This window comes from Molothrus ater, chromosome 2 (genome assembly GCF_012460135.2).
Source record: "Molothrus ater isolate BHLD 08-10-18 breed brown headed cowbird chromosome 2, BPBGC_Mater_1.1, whole genome shotgun sequence".
Classification (NCBI taxonomy): domain Eukaryota; kingdom Metazoa; phylum Chordata; class Aves; order Passeriformes; family Icteridae; genus Molothrus; species Molothrus ater.
Genome location: NC_050479.2, coordinates 112154315 through 112173605, shown reverse-complemented (window position 1 = coordinate 112173605; position 19291 = coordinate 112154315). Strand labels below are relative to the sequence as shown.

General features: G+C 37.2%; 1 protein-coding gene across 6 annotated transcripts in view; it reads right to left on the bottom strand.

Moving 5' to 3' along the window:
- The window catches only part of DCAF6 (DDB1 and CUL4 associated factor 6), a 73231-nt gene that overhangs the window by 34728 nt on the left and 19212 nt on the right, over positions 1-19291 (bottom strand). For 3 of the 6 annotated variants that reach the window (XM_036406583.2, XM_036406616.2, XM_036406591.2), the window contains exons 3-11: positions 16083-16175; positions 13304-13489; positions 9808-9921; positions 8589-8724; positions 7496-7710; positions 6803-6896; positions 5362-5481; positions 4900-5145; positions 948-1115 (exon numbers count right to left, since the gene is read on the bottom strand). In XM_036406583.2, the coding sequence (XP_036262476.1) occupies positions 948-1115; positions 4900-5145; positions 5362-5481; positions 6803-6896; positions 7496-7710; positions 8589-8724; positions 9808-9921; positions 13304-13489; positions 16083-16175 (1372 nt within the window). The remainder of the gene's footprint in view (positions 1-947; positions 1116-4899; positions 5146-5361; positions 5482-6802; positions 6897-7495; positions 7711-8588; positions 8725-9807; positions 9922-13303; positions 13490-16082; positions 16176-19291) is intronic. The other 3 variants (XM_036406600.2, XM_036406610.2, XM_036406624.2) reach the window with 1 other exon arrangement.

Genomic DNA, 19291 nt, shown 5'->3' with positions numbered 1-19291 from the left:
AAAATTCAGTAACTGCATATTGTGACTAGAGCATCAGCCACTGTTACATTAAATTGTTCTGTGGAGCTCCAGATTAAGGAATAGACTGAACCATGGCAAGATAGCTGTAAATGTGTGACACAATCCTTAAAAGCAATTTAGCCACATCTCAACTGTCACAGGATTTATCCACAGCAGAGACACTGCTAGACATGACTTTGCAACACAGAATACACTGAATTCTCACACAGCATGCAGCTCACTAATTTTTGCATGGTGCCATGACAAAGTTTGCTTCAAGTTTATGCTTTAGGGTTTGCCTCTTTATTCATATGCATGCTTCTGCCCTAACTTTCTCAAATATGTTATTGCAAACATATTTGAGGTGTTCTTGTAATCATTTTTAATTTCTCTAAGATAAGAGAGAAAGAGGATGGTGAAATGAAAAGTTGCTCTGTTAAAAAAAAGGAGAGTATATCTGGGGACTTTGGCTAGGTACAAGTATTTTCACTACACTTATTGTAAAACCATAGCACTGAAGAGTGCCAAAACTCTGTTTTACTGAATTGTAACTCTGGTTTAGAACACATGCTAACCCAAAGCCAAGTCGTAAATGTTACTGTTGGATCCAAGTAGCACCAAAACCCAATTTCAGTGTGCAATTCTCCTTCTACTCAGAGCACAGCAATTTCTTGCTCAGCTGCTCTAACGACCATTGCGCAAGCCCGATACCATGCACCTAGAAAACCATTTCCACACGGTGTCACTCAACCCAAACATGTCAGATCAATAACCCTGTCCATCCAACCGCTTCCCTGACCATGTGATGATAAACACCACCACATGCAAGGCAAGACAAGCAGCGAATGCAGCAAATGCCTTGTTCTGGAGGAGAAGCATCTCAGCAAACAACAGCAGCACAAACTACAGCTACATCATCTGCTGGAGAAACCTTGGCAAGTGACAACCTGCTGCCTGAGGGTCCTGTGAGGAGCCCTTAGGGGTGGGCTGCTCAGAAGAGGAGGGCTGTGGTGCAGAACCCTCAGCCAGCTCTCGCTGTCTCTGCTGCTCTGCCTTCTTAAGCCTCAGTCGCTGCAGGCCCCTACGGATTATTGCTAACTCGGGTCCCATTAACTCTGACAAAAGGGAGGGGAGACAGACAAAGGGGGGAAGAGAGAAGCATTGAGCAATCAATATATAGAACAGAGAGGAGGGGTGGGGGTCTGACCAAAGAGACAAGCAACAGGTACTAAGTGTCATTACAGTGAAAAAAAAAAATTACTGACAGTCAGAAATCATCAAATAGAAATATTGAAATTGGTTTTCTCTTCCTAAAGGCATGAATCACAGGATTTAAACGTCCAGGATTTGTGCCACACAATATAGCCCCCTCCCCATCTCCAGCAATGAAACCATTAAACAAAGAATTAGTTAAGGAAAATAGATACAGCCTGGTTAAATCAAAACAAAGCACACAACAGATGTATTCATTTTGGTGTTCCTAACACGCAGAATAAATGAGAATATTTGGTGTAAAACTATGCAACTGTGGTCTACAGGTAGTGTTTCAAAATGAATGTAATAGCTTCCTGACAGTTCCAAAAAAAAACAGGTACATTTTGATCAAATCAAACTAGTGCAAGAAGTAAACTGGAACTATGGAAAGAGGTGGCAGAACAACAGCTAAACCAAAAAATAGACTTCTCCGTGAATTCATTTTTAATTTCAGACATTGCCTGTGCTTAAGGATTCACAGTCTGAAATCACTGTTAAGTGGTCCTACAGACAAAGTAATTTATAGGATCAGAAGCAATCCTTAGTAGCATCCTCTTAATAGATTCTTCTTTTAGTCCCATCTTTAGAGGCTTCACTGTTTTCATCATTTTGTCTTTATTCATTTCCCAGTTAAACTATTTTGGTATGTTAAGTTCATTGCCCGATTACCAGTACTTTTGCAAACTGCTATAAAATGAGGTGACCAAGCAATTTTTTATTCTTTCCATGCTCTTTGCAGATTTCCTCCACAAGTGCTGTGTGGCAAGTGCTCCTCTTTAAATAACACAGATTGTGTCTTTAATAGCAGTGCCTGAATCACACAATGTTAAAATAGTAGAGAGCATTACACTGGCATGGGGCTTTCAGCCAGGCAAAAGCTTAACAAATGTTCTGTAACCCTTATCCATACAGTGAAATGAACAAATTTTCTTTTATAAAGAGAAACAAACCCAAAACCAGAATCCAGTAATTGGAAAGTTAGTGACAAGCACCAGTTAATACTGAATGGTCATGAGGTTTAATGTACTTGGTCTAATATCATTTCTGGGAAAAACATACTCTCAGTTTATGGTTGAAAAGGTGTAACAAAAATAAAGATATTGTTCCTAAAAGGAATATGGCATCAGGGAGATTTGCTCTGAATTATTTTCACAACCCAGAACCATTTATGGAAAGAAAAACTCCAAATAGCCTAGGGAATGCTTTTATGGGAATTTCAATGATGCCTAAAATTGCAGTTTTCAGTACTTGCTGCTGATTCAGTTCCACTGAGTTAAGAGACAGCCACAATTTAAGATGTAACAAGAACTACAATACCAAATATAAAAGCTGCTATCCTGGATATGCTCAGTGACAACACCTTTCAATATATTCCAGAATATCTAAGCAAATGTTTATTTTGCCAGCAAATGGAGTGAAGAAATAGAAATAAATTTTTAAAAACCCAGTTATTGTCACATTTCCATTCAAAATTTAAAAGCAGGTACCTTATATCAGAACACATATTAGGGTTAAGCTTTGTACTAATTAGACAACTGGGCTCCTGCATCCCCTTCCCTGTGTGTATCTGGAATTTTATTTATGAGAAAAACTGTATTATATTTTACTGTTTGTTGTACCTAGTTTTTATTAGTGGTTTAAAACATCAGCATCTTAAAACTAATATACAAAAATTAAAAGTTTCCACTGAATGGCACAAGCAGGGCAAGAAAATAAATTTGTAGTATTTTTCCTTAGTGACAAGCATGACAATCTCCAGCAATTGTTCTCATTAGATACATACATTAAAAATTATTCAAATGTTCTGGCAATAACAGGCTACTGAGATTTTGCACTGATTTTGTTGTTTAATTGTAACTTAAATGTTCAAACTTCTAGAATACATCTTCTGCTAAAGAAATCTATCCCACCAAGACCCAGCACCAAACCATTTCTGTACTGACTCATTTTTGAACAGACACTTCATCTCTTAATTTTTAAAAAGTAATTCAGATATAGAAGCTCAAATGCTCACCACATGATCTGTTTTCTGGAACATCAAACCAACAATAAATTGGAACTGTATACTTATGCAAAGGTACTGTGATTTCAAACACAGGATTACCATGAGTGCCTGTGTTGAGTGTAGAAATGATTTATGGAAAGCTGTTTACAGGCCTGGGTTAGGAACTCATGCTCTGATTCTAAGAAGTCATTTCCTGAAAACAAGTTCTTCATTTGCTGATTCTTTGCTACAATAGTCAAACTTGTAGCTGCCATGACTTTACACAAAATAGTGGCTGAAAACCTTTTTTCCTTCTTCCTCCTTCCAAAATGCTTTCCCAGTCACCCACTTCTTACAACACACCTCTGTCTGGGCTTCCTATTTAGCCCCACTGTATTTACACTATTCCTATTAGCACTTTCCCTCTCCTATCACCCCAAAAAAGCAGCAGATTTGATTCACCTTTAAAAGCAGGTGAACAAGCTCAGGGAATCCTGTCCTTGATGGAGAAGGCATGTTTCCAGATAGATTTATAGACTACAGACTGTGAGTAAATAAAATCTCACAACTGAGCACAGCCACAGGATACCAGGGTACATAAACCTTGCAAAATGGACATTCCCAATGCAGCCTGCTCATTCATAGACCCAGTGCTACCCCCCTGCCCAGGAGCCTCCCCTCTTCCTGAACTCACCATGGTACCCAAAAACTTGTTTTACAGTCATTCTAGTATCCCTTTTGCATTGCTTCTGAAACAGGATGTTTATTAGGTGTGCAAACACCTTGAACTACTACAATTATGCCTGCATGAGTCCTGTAGACAATTTTAAGCTGCCAATCTGACACCCTACTTTGATTTAGTCAAAGAATCTAACAAATATTATACAGCAAATTAGAAAGTATCCATTGTCTGTCAACCAAACCTCAATACCCCTTTCAAAACTAAATATATTCTGAAGTCCAAAGTAACACTGATAAAGAAGAAATAATCTTAGAAAAGAGCCAGACTAAGATATAACTTCAGCTTCATGCTAGCAGAATAAACTTTTGCTTAGAAATTCAAACACATTCAGACAAAAATATGTCTCTGGTCAGCACAGATTCCTTAAAATGCAGGCTAGAAAATGTATCACAATTCCAGAAATCCTCTCTGGCGCGTTATATTTTTGAAACCCACAAAGCTTCAATGACATAGCTTGAAGCAATTATGTTTAATATGGTAGATTCTGACTCTGAAACATTGAGGATAGAGGCTCCTCCTGAAGGAGGCATCCCCTACCTCCCCTGATTTTAACATGCACAGGTTCTACTATTCATTGCACTGATACTGCTACAGCCAAATCCCAGTGGAAGAGGGCAAGATGTCACTATAGTCCATGAAGACAACAGTAAGTTTAGAAAAAAATAAGCAAAAAGTTTTTATTTCTACTTCAAAATACTGGTGATCCCCTTGCAAATTTCTTTTTCAGACAAAGGTATAGAGTTGATGGTTTTACTCTTTCTTTAAACCACAGCTGCAACCACCAGGTAACTGTAAAACACCTAAGTCTCATTAAGCATATGCAAGGAAGAAAACAGATGGAGATCAACTACCCAAAATATCCTAAAAGAGAATTGTTTCTTATTTTTCACAAGCAATGACAAGATGGATTTCTTCTCACCAGACTGATGCAGCACAGGCTGAGTTGAGGCCCCAAAAGAAGGCCTTTGTTCATTATCAGGAGAGGACAGTAATGAAGTTGAAGGGGGACTTTCTGTCGAAGATGATGTTGAAGGAGCTTGAGCTGACATGGTAGAAGAGGAAGATGATGGAAGCTGTTCAGAACCATCTACTTCCATTGCAGTTTCTGATTCTCTACTAGGTGCCATGTTATTAGTAGAAGGAGCATCAGTCCGATTAGTCCCACCTTTGATTAAAAATAGAACAAAAAAGCAAGAAAAAGAGCTCAAAAGTAAACTTACTCTGCCTCTAAAGATCCCTGTGCACTATCATTCCTATGGCAAATAAATGTGCTCAGCTCTTCAGTGCACTAAAATTTTATTTACACCTAGGAAAGGCTGATATTCCAAGCCTGCACATCCACTATAAACACAAGTTCTGTTGTTGAAAAGAAGGAAATCACCTCTGGACCGTGATCTTCCCCGTCCTCGATTGCTCTGTGCAACTTCACTGGCTTCTTCAAACCACCTTGACAGCATGTCTGACATCCTCTGCATCAGAGAGACATTGGGACTCTGCTCCCCTGTAGAACAAGTGGTGCTGAAGTTTCATCTACAAGTTTTCCAAAAAGTACCTTTCCCCCCCTCATTTCTTCCAGGAATAGAGACCACCCCTCACCCCCTTCTCCCACAAGGAGCAGTTCCCTTCAGCCTGTTCCCAATGCCCCTGTCTATCCTTATTTCCACAGCACAGGTTTCTGACCCTCTGCTGGGATCCTTCATTCCCCTCCTGTACAGCTCTGACCTTAAAAAATGGAATTGCAACAGCCTAAGAAAACAGACTAAAGGTGGCTACAGATGCCATAGGGAATATTATCAACATATTCAAAAAAAGATTTCAGAAGCCCACAGGCAACAGAACCACATGCAGATTGTAAAGGAGCAGATGAGATCACACCCCCCAGTGTTTCTAATCCAGTAATTCCAAATAATGGAGGAGCAAAAAGACAGACTAAGGTAAGAGGATAGGCTCACGTTCTCTCCCTAAACAGCATCTCCTACTGCCTGTGTCAGGTACAGAATCCCAGACACTTCTACTCTAGTTTGGGGAAGCAGGAAAATGAGAACAACAGCACAGAAAATCTGGAAAGGGAAACTCTAGGCAGAAAAGGGTGGAAGATTTAAGGGAACTAGAGTCAAATGCTTGGAATCCCAGAGCATGTCAGATTTAAACAGAAAGACATTATTAGATGAAAATTAAGATGAGTGACAGAAAAGACTCTGCCCTGCTTTGATATCCCAATTTTTGATACCCAAGCATTGTTTTGGAAATGCTTTATTTACTAAAATCTCAAGCAATTGAGTAATATATTATAAACATGAAAATATAAGCATAAAATTTAGCCACCCTGTGTAACTAAATGACATTATAAAAATGCAAAGTATAATATTAGAATCCTATTGCTTTGAATTCCAGTCCCATAATGTAACCATTAAAGAGCATTTAATTTGCAATTATGATTGCATATGAGGTGTGACTGGGAAAAAAAAGAAATAAGTGCTAGTGTTAGTCCCTGAGCAATGACAATGAAAAAAAAGCTCTCCTTTACTTACAGCAGCCTAAATGAAACAATGTAATTTTCCTGCTAAGAATATTTTCAATATTTTCAATTTTAAGAATCATTGTACAATAGCAGCTCTGTGCTAAATTCTAAGAAAACCATCTTAAGGCTTGGCTGATTGTTAACACAAGGACAATCCAAAGCACGTATTTTGGGAATACGTCAGAAAAACTGGAAAATAAAACCCAAATCAAAGCAAGAAAAAAACCCCAAAATGAAACAAAAACCCAACAAAACACAGCAGCAGAGACAACAACCCCCCTTCAAATGCAAATGCTTTTACCATCTCTCTCTCTCTCACTCTCAGGCCTTGCTCTTGGCCCAGTATCTGACCAATCCCCTCTGAGCCTCAGACGTTTAACAGGAGGCTGACGTAACTGGGGGAGAGAAAAAAAGAGAGAAAAGCATCACACAGCTATTTATGTTCTACAGTACAGGATTCTAAGCCTAAATATAAATCTGCATTTTCTTAAGTCACCTAAATTCATATCTGTCACCAAAACACCGAACGTCAGCCTTCTGTTCAGACTATCCATGAATAAGCAGAACACTTATCAACAAAATGCACAAGTTTGATCTAAACTTCTTGTACTCCCTCATATCTGCCAGGAAATGATGACTTTTACCAAGGAGCATTAATGTCAAGGAATATGCTTCTCATGGCATGAAAAGTAACAGAACACAGAGTGACCTGCCAGCCTTGCTGGTCTTATGCACCAAGGTTCAGGCAGATGCCTTCTTATCTCTAAGAGAGGGAAACCAGACGAGAAGGAAAACCAGAGTGACAAAATTTTGTAAATAAATACATAAATATGTATTAAAAATACACAGTTTTTGTGACAATCTACTTGTCACACCTCAGTCTACGACCAGCAACACTATTTTCAGATTAAAGGGGAACACAATTGATGGTATTTCTTGTGTGCTGCAAGCTATAAAACACAAAAGATGAAAGGAGGTCATCTTAACCACTTGCCTCTTCCCTTCTCTCTTCTGCAGAAGGGACTTTAAGTTCTCGTGCTGTGTCATCCTTGGGATCAAACAAGTAAATGTAATCTGAGGAGTAGCTCACAAGGATCTCTTGGCCATCTTCACTGTAACACAGGGATGTTACCCTGCAGGATTTGTTGTTGAGATGAGGAGGGACAAAACGTGCCACCATTCCAACAGTGCCCCGGCCAGCATAATTCCCTTTATGTGTATATATATATAAATATATATATAAAAAAAAAAAGGAGAGAGAGGGGAAAGAGAGAGGGGAAAGAGATGAGGAAGAAATGAATTACACATCTACTATTGCAAATTTTCAACAGCTTCAATAAACCCCTTATTTGGGATCCAACAAAAATGTATCCTGTAGTTTCTACAATAATTTTGATCTGGAGAATGACGTATCAGATTTTACCATCTTAATTATTTTTGTTTACAAACTCTATGTACATTACAAAAAAAATAAAAGATGAAAACACACACACTTATATAACTGTCTCACACACCCACATGATGTTGTATGGAAGCTATCTGTCAAATGTGGCACAAATGGAACTTTTAGAACCAAAAACCATGAAATAATGATGCAGATCCATATCTACACACAAATGAGAAAGGAATTTAGTGCCTTTGCACTACAAAGGCAAGCACAGTGCAGGATATTATGGAGTTCATGAGATCTCCTCCCATAAGAAGCATCAAACTCCAGCATGGTAGAGCACAGGACAAGAACTTAATTAAAATTCAGGTGAACCACTGGAGGCTGCAATCCCTGGCTTTTTGGAATCCTGGAATCACACGTTTCAAGACAAAATAAGAGACATTACAAAAAGTCCTTTTCTGCACTCAGTACACAATGCATTCACAATACACATGAGATGCATGAAGAGATTAGACTTACTCTTTGAAGATTTTTGCATTAGGAAATATTAGAGTGAAATGACTCTACTATTACAAGCCATAGCTCCCACAGAAGGAAGCTACACTTTTGCTTGAGTCATTCACCACCTATTTTGAAAATAACCTGAATGTGGCACAGCCAGTGGGTAGAAATGCTCACTGCACAATGTGGCTCCTACCTGTTGCCCTTGTGCCAAGCATTCTCCTGTCATAGATCCTCACTGAGCTGTCAGAACAGCCTACAGCCAGGTAGTAGGGGATGGGTGGACAGATAGCAACAGAGGTGGCAGCACGACGACAGTTTATTAAAATATCCTGGAACACACAAAAATGCAGCATTGAAATAATAGCTCTGAACACTTGAAGTATAATTCTTTGTTTTGTTTTGTTTCACTACACAGGCCCCTCCCTTAGTCAAGCAGATTTTGAGAAAATATGTCTGGCCTGTGAAGGTAGATCATAAATGTATTATCAGAAAAGCCACTGCACAGAAGGAAAACTATCAGAGAAAGAAAGCTGGTACCAGAACAACTGAAAAAGAAACCTAATCAAAACAAAAACACAGGAACATTTAAAAATAGATAAGCTAAACAGACTTATAAACTACCTTGCACCTTGGATTTTCTTATGGAAACACAGTAACTGTGGAGGTGGAAGAATACTAAATATGCAGAAACAGTTTAAATCAATTAAAGGATTAGAGGAGGTTCCATCTACAAGCCAATAACTGGGTAAAGGGGAAAAAAATTAAAGAAACCCCTAGAACTGGTAAATGTGCACAAGGCTGAACAAAATTAATCAAGACTAGCAATACATACTTCGATAATTTTGTTCCAATTCAATATTATAGTTTTTTCTAAAATTCAAACACAGTGGACACTGGTAATACCAGTAATCTAATATAATTCATTACTAAATCTTTTCTTACAGAGGGACAAAGGATGTTCAAGAATACAAGGCTGCAAGTGCTTCTCAAGGCTCATTTTTTGCCTCCCGTTTTGCATTCTACATTATTAGTGTAAAGCAGACTAAAAGATTCAATTTCAACAGACAATTTTTTTCTACCATATCTGAAGCCTCACACCAAAGCATTTTTATAAAATTTTTTAATTAAAAAAATGCCAAAGGATATAAAAAAATTTAAAAAAGTGAAAAAAGACTCCCCAGATTTTATTGTTTCTTGGGAAACATACTGTCATCTCCACCAATGACCCTGAAATCTATTATTTCTAAAAGCTTTACGAGAATTCATATCATGTGTTTGTGTGATGCACAGCTCTACATTTAGGTAATCTTTTTTATAAGATTTTTATTACTATTTTATTTTGCTTATTTATTATTATTATTATTATTATTATTATTATTAAAGAAATCTTTATTAAAAGGTTTCATTCTTACATCTTTACAATCTTCCTTTGTGCAACTTGTTTTGATGCGAGTATCAAACCATCTCACAGTGCCATCCTCACCACAAGAGAGGAAAGTGTAGGGATCATTTGGTACTGTCATAATCTGCTCAAAAGAAAAAAAAATAAGATTATGAATGCCTCCAGAAATAACACTAAATTAAAAATAAAAGCATCAATATTTGGAGCAGCAGTAAGGCAGTTAGGACTCAAGTCAAGCTTTCCAGTGAAGTAATGAGAAAAAATGAAAAACTGATGATGTTTCCTCATTTTCAAGAAAAGGTTTGAACTGTTGAAGTCAAAGGAAACTTTTAAATGTCACATAAGATTAAAGTTCCATAGGTCAAGGCTTACAGTTGTTTCTATTATCTTTTAATGCATAACATACATTTACTGCAATCACTTTTCAGATAACTTATCAGTTTGCTGCAACAATCAACAAAAGCTCTGTTTATTCTCTATCAAGTAATAGGAGAGAATTACAAACAAAGTCCTCAGAAGTCTGAATGCCTTGAAAATACTAAATGGCTTTTATTCCCATTGGGCTATTCCTTTACATCCTAGGTAGTTCCCTGCAGCAAGTCTGCATTAAAGGCTGCTACCAAGCTACCTCCTCACTGCAATATTTTTTTAATTTTTTTTTTTTTTTTTTGAGAGAGCACTGTACTGAACCATTTTCCTAAGCTCAGCCCTTCTCCAGCTAGGGACAGCTCAGAGGGAGTCTCACATGAATGGCTTCACTCAAAGCCTCCTCAAGACAAGATAAAAAGGCAAGTGACCATAATGTTAAATATGACCTGAATTCCACAGGTCAGTGAATGCACAGGAAATGCCAGTTTACTTACACTCTGTCTCTTAGAACAGAAAACAGAGAATGTTGTGGCAGTATTTTTATTCTCCTACACTCCTGCTACTATCAGTAGACATTTATAAAGCAACAACAATGGCTAACAGTGTAATACATCATGGAACACAGAGCATGAGCCATTCTTTAACATTTTAAATGAGATGATTTATCACCCCCACCTCCCGAAATTCTTAATAAAAGTAACTTAATGATATCTGCAAATCTCTCTACCTGAAATGGGGTTACAAAGGTAACAGCTGAAGGCTTCAGCCTCTCTTCTAAGGCTCAGCACAGTAATTGAGACAATGCTTGCTGTGCCAAATAAGAAGTCTAACTTGCAGAACAAAGGCAAGGTTTGAATACCAACAGAACTGCTGAGCTATGACCACAATTCTTCAATATATCAGTGTAACATATTGAAGACTGGTTTTCACGACATATTTCATTCAAATTACCTTCATTTGCATAGCTATAAAAGTTAGCAATCCACTAAATTCTTCAAGCATTTAGCAGAGCTTTCAGTGAAAACATTTTGCTCCAATAATGTTGCTGAATGTGAAAAGCTCTTATTTTTAGTAGCTGTGTTTTATTTTTGTTCACACTGATGCAATTTCACCCTATCCATGTAATATAACTTGCACATGGGAACTTTTATGTCCAGTGTTCACAAACATCCTAAGTTCTTTATAAGCACTAAACCAGAGAAATGGAGAAGTGCAAGCCCCAATAATTGAGTCAATATTACTACATTTAAGTTCAACAAGTACACATTATAAATATAAATATAAAATTGGTTTTTTACTAACTAAAAACTTGTTTGCTACTTAACTTTAAAAGTGTATAGCTGTACAATCACTTCACTGTATTTAAAACAAGAAAGTAAGAGGTGTTCATAAAAGTACATTCCCTTTCTGAAACACAATTCACATGAAGGGCAATAAAGAAAAGATTTGGCTGAGAAAAAACAAACTTGTCAAGGTCTTGTACAAACAATAAATTCCTCAGAAACATATCTCAAGAGCCTCGCCCTCTCTTATTCTATTCTCACTCAGAACTGAAAACAATTGTACAAATATCTCACAGTTTACAACAATCTACACCAATTTCCACACTCCTGTTTCATGTTTTTGTAATGTCTTGAACTGCCACAAACTCCAAGAGCTGCATAAATCCAAACCACATTCAAATTTAGAATTGGTACCTCAGGGGTAGCTTTTGGCTGTTGTTATTCAGAGAAGCCAGTGAGTCAAAGTTCTATATTTAACATGATGATGTGGTTACATACAGCTGGGCAGTACCAACACAATATTTAGAAATTATCTCTCCACTCCAGGAACCTCCCAACCTCAGTGCAAAATAGGATAAGAAAAATAACCTCATAAAGAGACAGAGTTGTTAAAACAGCCAGTGTCCTATGGAGGTTTTGATATTCCTTCCATTAACAGTGTTTAAAAGCAGCAAAACCAACCAAAACTGTATCACACTCCTGTCATTCAAAACAATAATAATGCCCTGCCCTCTTGTTAACATTATGGCTGAATAAAAATCATCCTAAATAAGACCATTTTGATGGTGCAATATAGCAGGGAAATGTAATTGGTGTAATTACAACCACAAGGACACTTTTACTACAGGAACAAAAATTTACTCTGGCAGTACTTCAGCCACTTTCTTTTTTCACACACCTCAATTCTTTTTATGAGAAGTTTTAAAGATTTTATTCATTTGACATGCAAAGAAAGTGATCTAAAAGCTTGCTATGAAATCTGAGCTGAATACATAAAAAACCAATGGATTTGGGATTTTTCCCCTGTGTGTGTACTGCAGTAGTGTTAAAAAAGCCCCAACAAAAATAGTGAAAGAAACAGGAACACTTATAACCTACCAAAAAATTGACAATTTTTTCTATTTTAAGCATAGTAAGTTTTGCAAGCAGCAGCTTTTGCTGTTATTTAAAAGAAGCAGATAGAACAATAAATCTTTCTATCTTCCTTACTTAAGTAATACTTTGCTTCCTCACTTGCCTAATTTATATGAACAAAACTTCCAAGGGAGGACTGAAAAGACTGTGGCTAAATTTACACCTAAAGAATTAACTAGAATACACAATAGAAAAATTATCTACAACTGTAAACACTTTTTTTCAGATTAAGTTGTTCACACATGCTGAGCTAAGCATTTCTTAGAAGAATCTAAATTGCGAAAAAGGCATGAAACTGCTGAAAAGTTCAGGGAAGAGGGGAGGGGCAGGGGGGAAGAATAAAAATAAAAATGCAAAACAGTCACTTCCCCCACCCCCCAGCCTACTTCAGGAAGAAATTCAGAGCTCAATTTTAGTCTGCTTTGCTCTGCAGAATATTCATTCAGTGAAGGTGAATTCATATGTACAAAGTGGTCTTCCTTAGTACCATTTTTTGCAAAGTTTTCAATTTAATTCAGACAGCACATTTCTCTGTTCAAGTCTACTTTTTAAATGGGATAAAAAAGCAATTAAAAAAAGACAGAAGAAAGTTAAGAAAGTTCTGTAACTCTTGCTGCACTGAAACAAAGTTTTCAACAACCTGGTTAAAATCTTGGGCACCAATACAATAAAATACATGTTTTCCCCCATCTTAATCTTATGATTTATTTCAGGAGGTACCTCGTAGGTAGTCCCATAGTGGCAGGTGTACTGGCATTGCCTGTTGGTCTCTGCATCCTGTTCAACATTCGTGTAGAAAATGACTCCGTCTCCGGAACAAGAAACAATCTGTTTGTCATTGGTGCATGGCAGGAACTTTGCACTGAAAATATTGGCTCTGTGTCCTGAGCGAATCGTTGTGAGAACCTAAAGAACAAAGAAAAAAACGAGGCTGCAGCAGGTCAGTGTTTTCCAAGCAAATAAAGGATGGAAAAAACTCAGACTGTGAAATACCAGTTATGCACAGGCTGCCAGTATGCACAGTTCAGTACAACACAACAGACAAACTGCCTTTACACCAAATTTCCTCTAAGAACAACGTGGTTCTACAAGAGAGATGTGCTCAGGCACTTGCACAAAGCAGTCTGCAAAATACAAGGGCTGGAATGCAGCTGCCACCTTTGTTTTTACAATGTTGGTTCCAGAGCACATCAGGTTTCTCAAAGTGAAACATTAGTCAGGGTGATGGTGCAGCCACTCAGCACATCAGTGAGGAGAGACTTCGAATATCTGGGACATTGTAAGTCAAGAAGAATAAGGCACTGCAATCCAAGCCAACTTTATAGACTTTAAAATTTGATGTTACTCAAACTCACTCTAAAAAGGAGAACTGATGTTTATAAAGAAGAATGTCTTGAAACTAGCCAAAAATAAATAAACATTTAAAAACTTGATTATACAGGGAAATAAACCAGGGCTTGACTTAGACTCTCATTCATCAACATGAAAACAGAGAAACATATGATTTACTTCACCATTCACAGCTGATTTTAAACACTTTGGGGTGACTCTTTATCCTTCCTCACATATTTAGCTTACCAAAACTGAAAAAACCTCCACATGCTTTCCTGTGAACAAGTAAACATTATATTCTTATTTCTCCCATCTGCAGCACTTGAAGCAAACTGCATTTTCACCACTCCCATTAGGAAAGAAATACTCACCAAGTTGTTTACAGTATGAAAATTACTTCCAAATTTCCACTCAATTAACTTAATCAAAGGAAGTGTTTTGCAAATGAAGTTTCTCTGTCAGTAGCAGCTCATGACTAACAGTTCAGAAGTGCTATTTCACACCTTTTAAATAATTCCCACTAAAAAAGTTAAACAGTGTATCTCCATATTCTGAAAGATACAAAATATTGATGGGCTGAAGTCTATTTTTGCTACTCTACCTAGATAATAACAGAAAATATGGTAATAAGGATATTTGCCAAGATGACGGAATTACAACACAGTTCTGATACCTATTTGCTGCCTTTTCCTGCATAGATCCTCTTACTCAAGCCAGAAAAAAAATTAAGCTAACATAATTGTACACTGATTAAAATCACATCTCTAGTACATTTCAGGAATAACACTGATTATTGAGTCTTCTTGCTGGTACCTGCTGTTTTATAATTGCATTTGCATGTACTGGGGAAAAAAAACCTCAAAAATCATCTTCTCCTCTGCTGTTACAAAAAATAAATAACTCAGCTAACTGTGAAAAATAAAAAAAAGAAAACAAAACATCTCCTGCACTCCTCATAAGGTTTAAGTAGAGAAGTAGTACACAACAGGGGGGGAAACTGTCCCATGAAAGCATAAAGCTTTAAATTGCAGCACCTTTAAAATATTACAATATTTTAATGTAAAAATTATATAATGAGCAACTATCCCATAGTAGGATATTAAAATAAATTCTGCACAATACATAACATTGAACATCCTTTATTTGCATGAAAAATTCTTACTCAGCAAGTCACTCCACCAACACTCACTTTGGAATATATCCATCATCCTCTTCACAGCTGTCTTTGATACCACTTTTCCAGCAGAACTCCCAGTCCAAGAAAAACCCTACCTAGTGATACTGATCTGAACTTTCAGGCTGACACCAAAACTGAAAGGAAGAGATGAAGTTTGGAAGCTCTGGCTTATTTGGGGAGGTGAGCAAAAGGGCCTTACCTATAGGCAGAGGCAACACTCCAAACCACCACAACCCTTCAGGAAAGCAAACTATTATTTTCTACTCAAACTCTCTTCCACCACACCTTCTGTTTCTCCCACACAATTAATTTTTGAGCATATCCTTGGGGTTTAGTTGTCAGCCTCTGAGAGGACACAGCTCAGAGCATCTGTTCTACAAAACTATCAGCAGTTCCTTCAAGAGAAAGGTGTGGGACAGTGCCACTACCTGATAGATGCCAGCTGGCACTACTGGGAGTCTTGCAGCTGCATTGCAACCCTTATTTCAGTACAAATTATTCTCCATCCACTTGCAGGGCACACACAAGGCAATGTAATTTTAAATTGGAGTGAACTGTTTTAATCAAGATTGACACTCCAAAACATCACACAGAAAGACATTACATACAGTACATTACACAGAGCAAAAAATACAGTATTTTAAAAAGTGAGAGGAAAACAGTTTATCTGACTACAAGATTTCATGAGAATTACTGAATCCTATTGCTAGTCCTGACACTAATCTGTGGTGAGACCAGGTTCCCTTTGTGCCCAGCCATGTACCGTAAAATGGGATAATACCAATGTCACAAAGGATTAGAACTCTCAAGTTTTAAAGCACTGTGAGATTTTATTCCCATTTATATACACTAGGAAGTGCATGATATTATCTTCTTCACATGATAATTAGTATCTGAAAACTTATATATTTAAAAATATCTTTTAATACCATGAAAAATACTAACTTGCATCCTATTTGAAAATTAACAAGCAGCCAGAAACAAACCTACTTTTCTGCTGTAGGGATTAGTAATGACCAGGTTGGTGTCATCTGAACCAGATAAGATATATTCTCCTGTATCATTCCAGCAAATTGTATTCACCTGCATGAATAAAAAAAAAATTGTTTAGACTTACATTAATTCAATTTTCACCATATTAAAACATCAAACTCATCCAACACTATAGAAATAGGAGTCAACAAATTCAACTGAAATGATGTAATTTCTAAGCAGCTAGCATAAAAAAAAATTGTGTTTTTAAAACAAATTGATAAGGGAATCACCTGCTTCACCTATGGCATCTCAATTACTCCCTTAGCTCCTCAAGAGTTCATCAGGTAAATTAAGCTTCCCACAGTAGCCACAATTTTACACACTCAGGGGCTTTAATGTACCAAATCTACTCCACAGAGAGTTCTCTGAATTTGAACTGGAGGGCATCACAGTGCTCTCATTACTGCAGCTTCACCATATCCAAATTCTGACCATCCATTGCTTGGCACACTTTTCAGTGACCACACCTTCTCAGGGAAAAGCACTGCAGAATCCATCCCAGATCCCTTTTGAAAAATGTGAGTAGGCTGGGAAAGAAGAATCCTACAGTGAGGTACAGAATTGTACTGGGAGAGCTTTACAATACATTTCCTTATCAATTCTCCTTTTCACAAGACTGTGCTTAATAATGTGTCAGTGAAACAAAGCTGTGAAAGCACTCAAAATCCAGGAAGCTCAAAAGGTATCCTCCAAGCAGCAGCTCATGCACAAGCACCAAAGACTGCATGCAAGACCATTATTATTTCAAGTAAGCCTCTAAAATACCTTCAAGTGTCAAACTGCAGCCATCACCATTTTCTGCTGGCTAGATTCTGTTGGCAGAACAGCTGCCTTAGTGTGATGTACCAGACTGGATTACAGAATTGGTAAAAAACCCACTTTGTTCTGAATTATTTTCTTATGCTTTTTTTTTTTAAATTCAAATGTTTCACTCTGAGACACCCCCCCCAATAAAAATAATTTTGTTTAAAATAAATACAAGCATTCTAGTTGCTGTTTTAATGACAAGTTGAGTGGGGGTTAGTTGCAAAATTAGAGTTAGCAGTTTCAGGTGGATCACAGGGACAACAGCACCTTGATATTCTCAGGTGGAGGAACTTGAGGAGAGATCTTGGTGTTAAACAAACATGCCTATGCCAGGGCTAGCTCAGTGCTCAGAAACAATCAGATATTGTTAGGATTTATTAGGAAATGCACAGAAGAGCAGGATATACATCCATGCATGGCAATCCCACGTGTCCCACACTAAGCAGTTTGGTTCATATCCCACTCCTGTATTCTCCATTTCCATTACTGCCCACTTGGAAAGAGAAATTGTGACAAAGAATTACTGGGGTGCTCACAGATATCTAACACTTTTTATGGCAAGAAGCAAATATTTTGTACTGCTCTAGGGAAGGGAAATGATAGAAGCTTATGAGAGCATGAATGGCATGGAAAAAGTAAAAAATAATTTTTTGCAGATCTTCACAGTACAGGAAATAGAAGGCCTTAAATGAACAATCCAATGACGCATGGCTTTTTAATGAAACTGGAAATCATTGTTATAGAACACCTTAAACACCAGAAGTGGAAGGATATACATATTCATCAAAGAGAAATGAAAAATGATCAGAAACAAAGGTGCAGCTTCCACCTCTATCTACCCATTGAAGCATGATGTGTCCTCCAGAACACCCATCAAATACTGTCTGCTTGCCCTGTCCCAACTTCCTTCAAAAATATGTGCTGGCCACCTTCAGGGCCAAGTTATCAGGCTCCACTGAGCTTTGCTATGACCTTGCATGGCTACTCTTATGATTTTATAACTCTGGCTGTCAATCAGCAAGAACCACAATTTCAACCAGCCCCCAGAACCATCTATCATTGAAATAACCTGTCCTGACAATGGCTGTACTCTAAAATGTTGTCAAACATTGCACAGCACTACAGCCAGGGCAAACACACAACCCAGCAATGTTTATTTTCATCTACATTGCCTCTCAGGCAGAAAAGTATTATTATCATTGCCCTAAAGAAACCAAAATGCTAATGTAGGAATACAGGAATAGAAACAAGAATGAAACACTGAAAAAACAAGGAAGCTACTAAAAAATTTAAAGTCATGATATGAGAAAGAAAAGTTAGCACAAACAATTAAACAAATTGAGGGGGTGGATGTGTATATTTATGTACAAACACAAAATCTGAATGACAGCAAAGCAGAGAAACATTGAAGATGCAAAGGGGAGATAAGATTATCTAAATTGCAGCACCACAAGTCTACACAAGACATCAATCATTCTCCTCCAAAATTCCAATTTCATTGCAATGATTGCCTCAGTTGAGCAATTTTAATATACCCTGCCCAGACCAAAGTTGGTTCAAAAATAATCCTGAATGACATAACCAAATTACCAGAGGTCTGTAACTAAACAGGCTTTTTTATTCTGTACCCAATCACCTTCTCAGCATTACTGGCAACAAATAACTCAAAAGTAATAAAGTTTTTCAGTGAAATCAGCTTGTTTGGGTTTTTTTCAGAGACTTTCCAGTCAATATACATAGTGTTCAGTACAACCTTCTGACCAATACCAAATAACCCAATTGAATTTGCATATGGATCACTAAAATAAACAGAATTTTAAAAAGTTCTCTTCTCATTCCATGGTAGCAAACTACTAAAATAAAATGTAAAACAAGAACAGGAGAGTAAATTGCTTTTTATTTTGAAAAAATATTGGACTACCTGCACTGCCACTCAACACCCAACTAAAAGTATAATGTACCAGTTACTATTCTGAGAGTTTGGAAACCTTGGGAAAGGGTGTTGGACCCAGAAGAAAGGATACATCAAACACAAATGACAGACAATTACTAACAAGCTAAGAAAAACCAAAGGCTGTGAAATTAGTTTTTTTCTATTAAATACTCCACATTATTAATGGTATCTAATTTTATTTGTCACTCATCTAGCCTTGCAAGGAGTCAGCAGGCACTTTTGATTCATTAGTCAATTAGTGAGATATAAATTTATTATCTCTATGTTTTCCTCAAAGACAATGCAGGAGGCAGTGCAGCCAATCCTTAAAAAAACAAAAAAGCAAAGTCCTTACTTCCATGCAAAGTGACCTCAGAATCCATTCTTTTGTGAAGAGAAGAGATTAAGAGAATACAAAAATAGA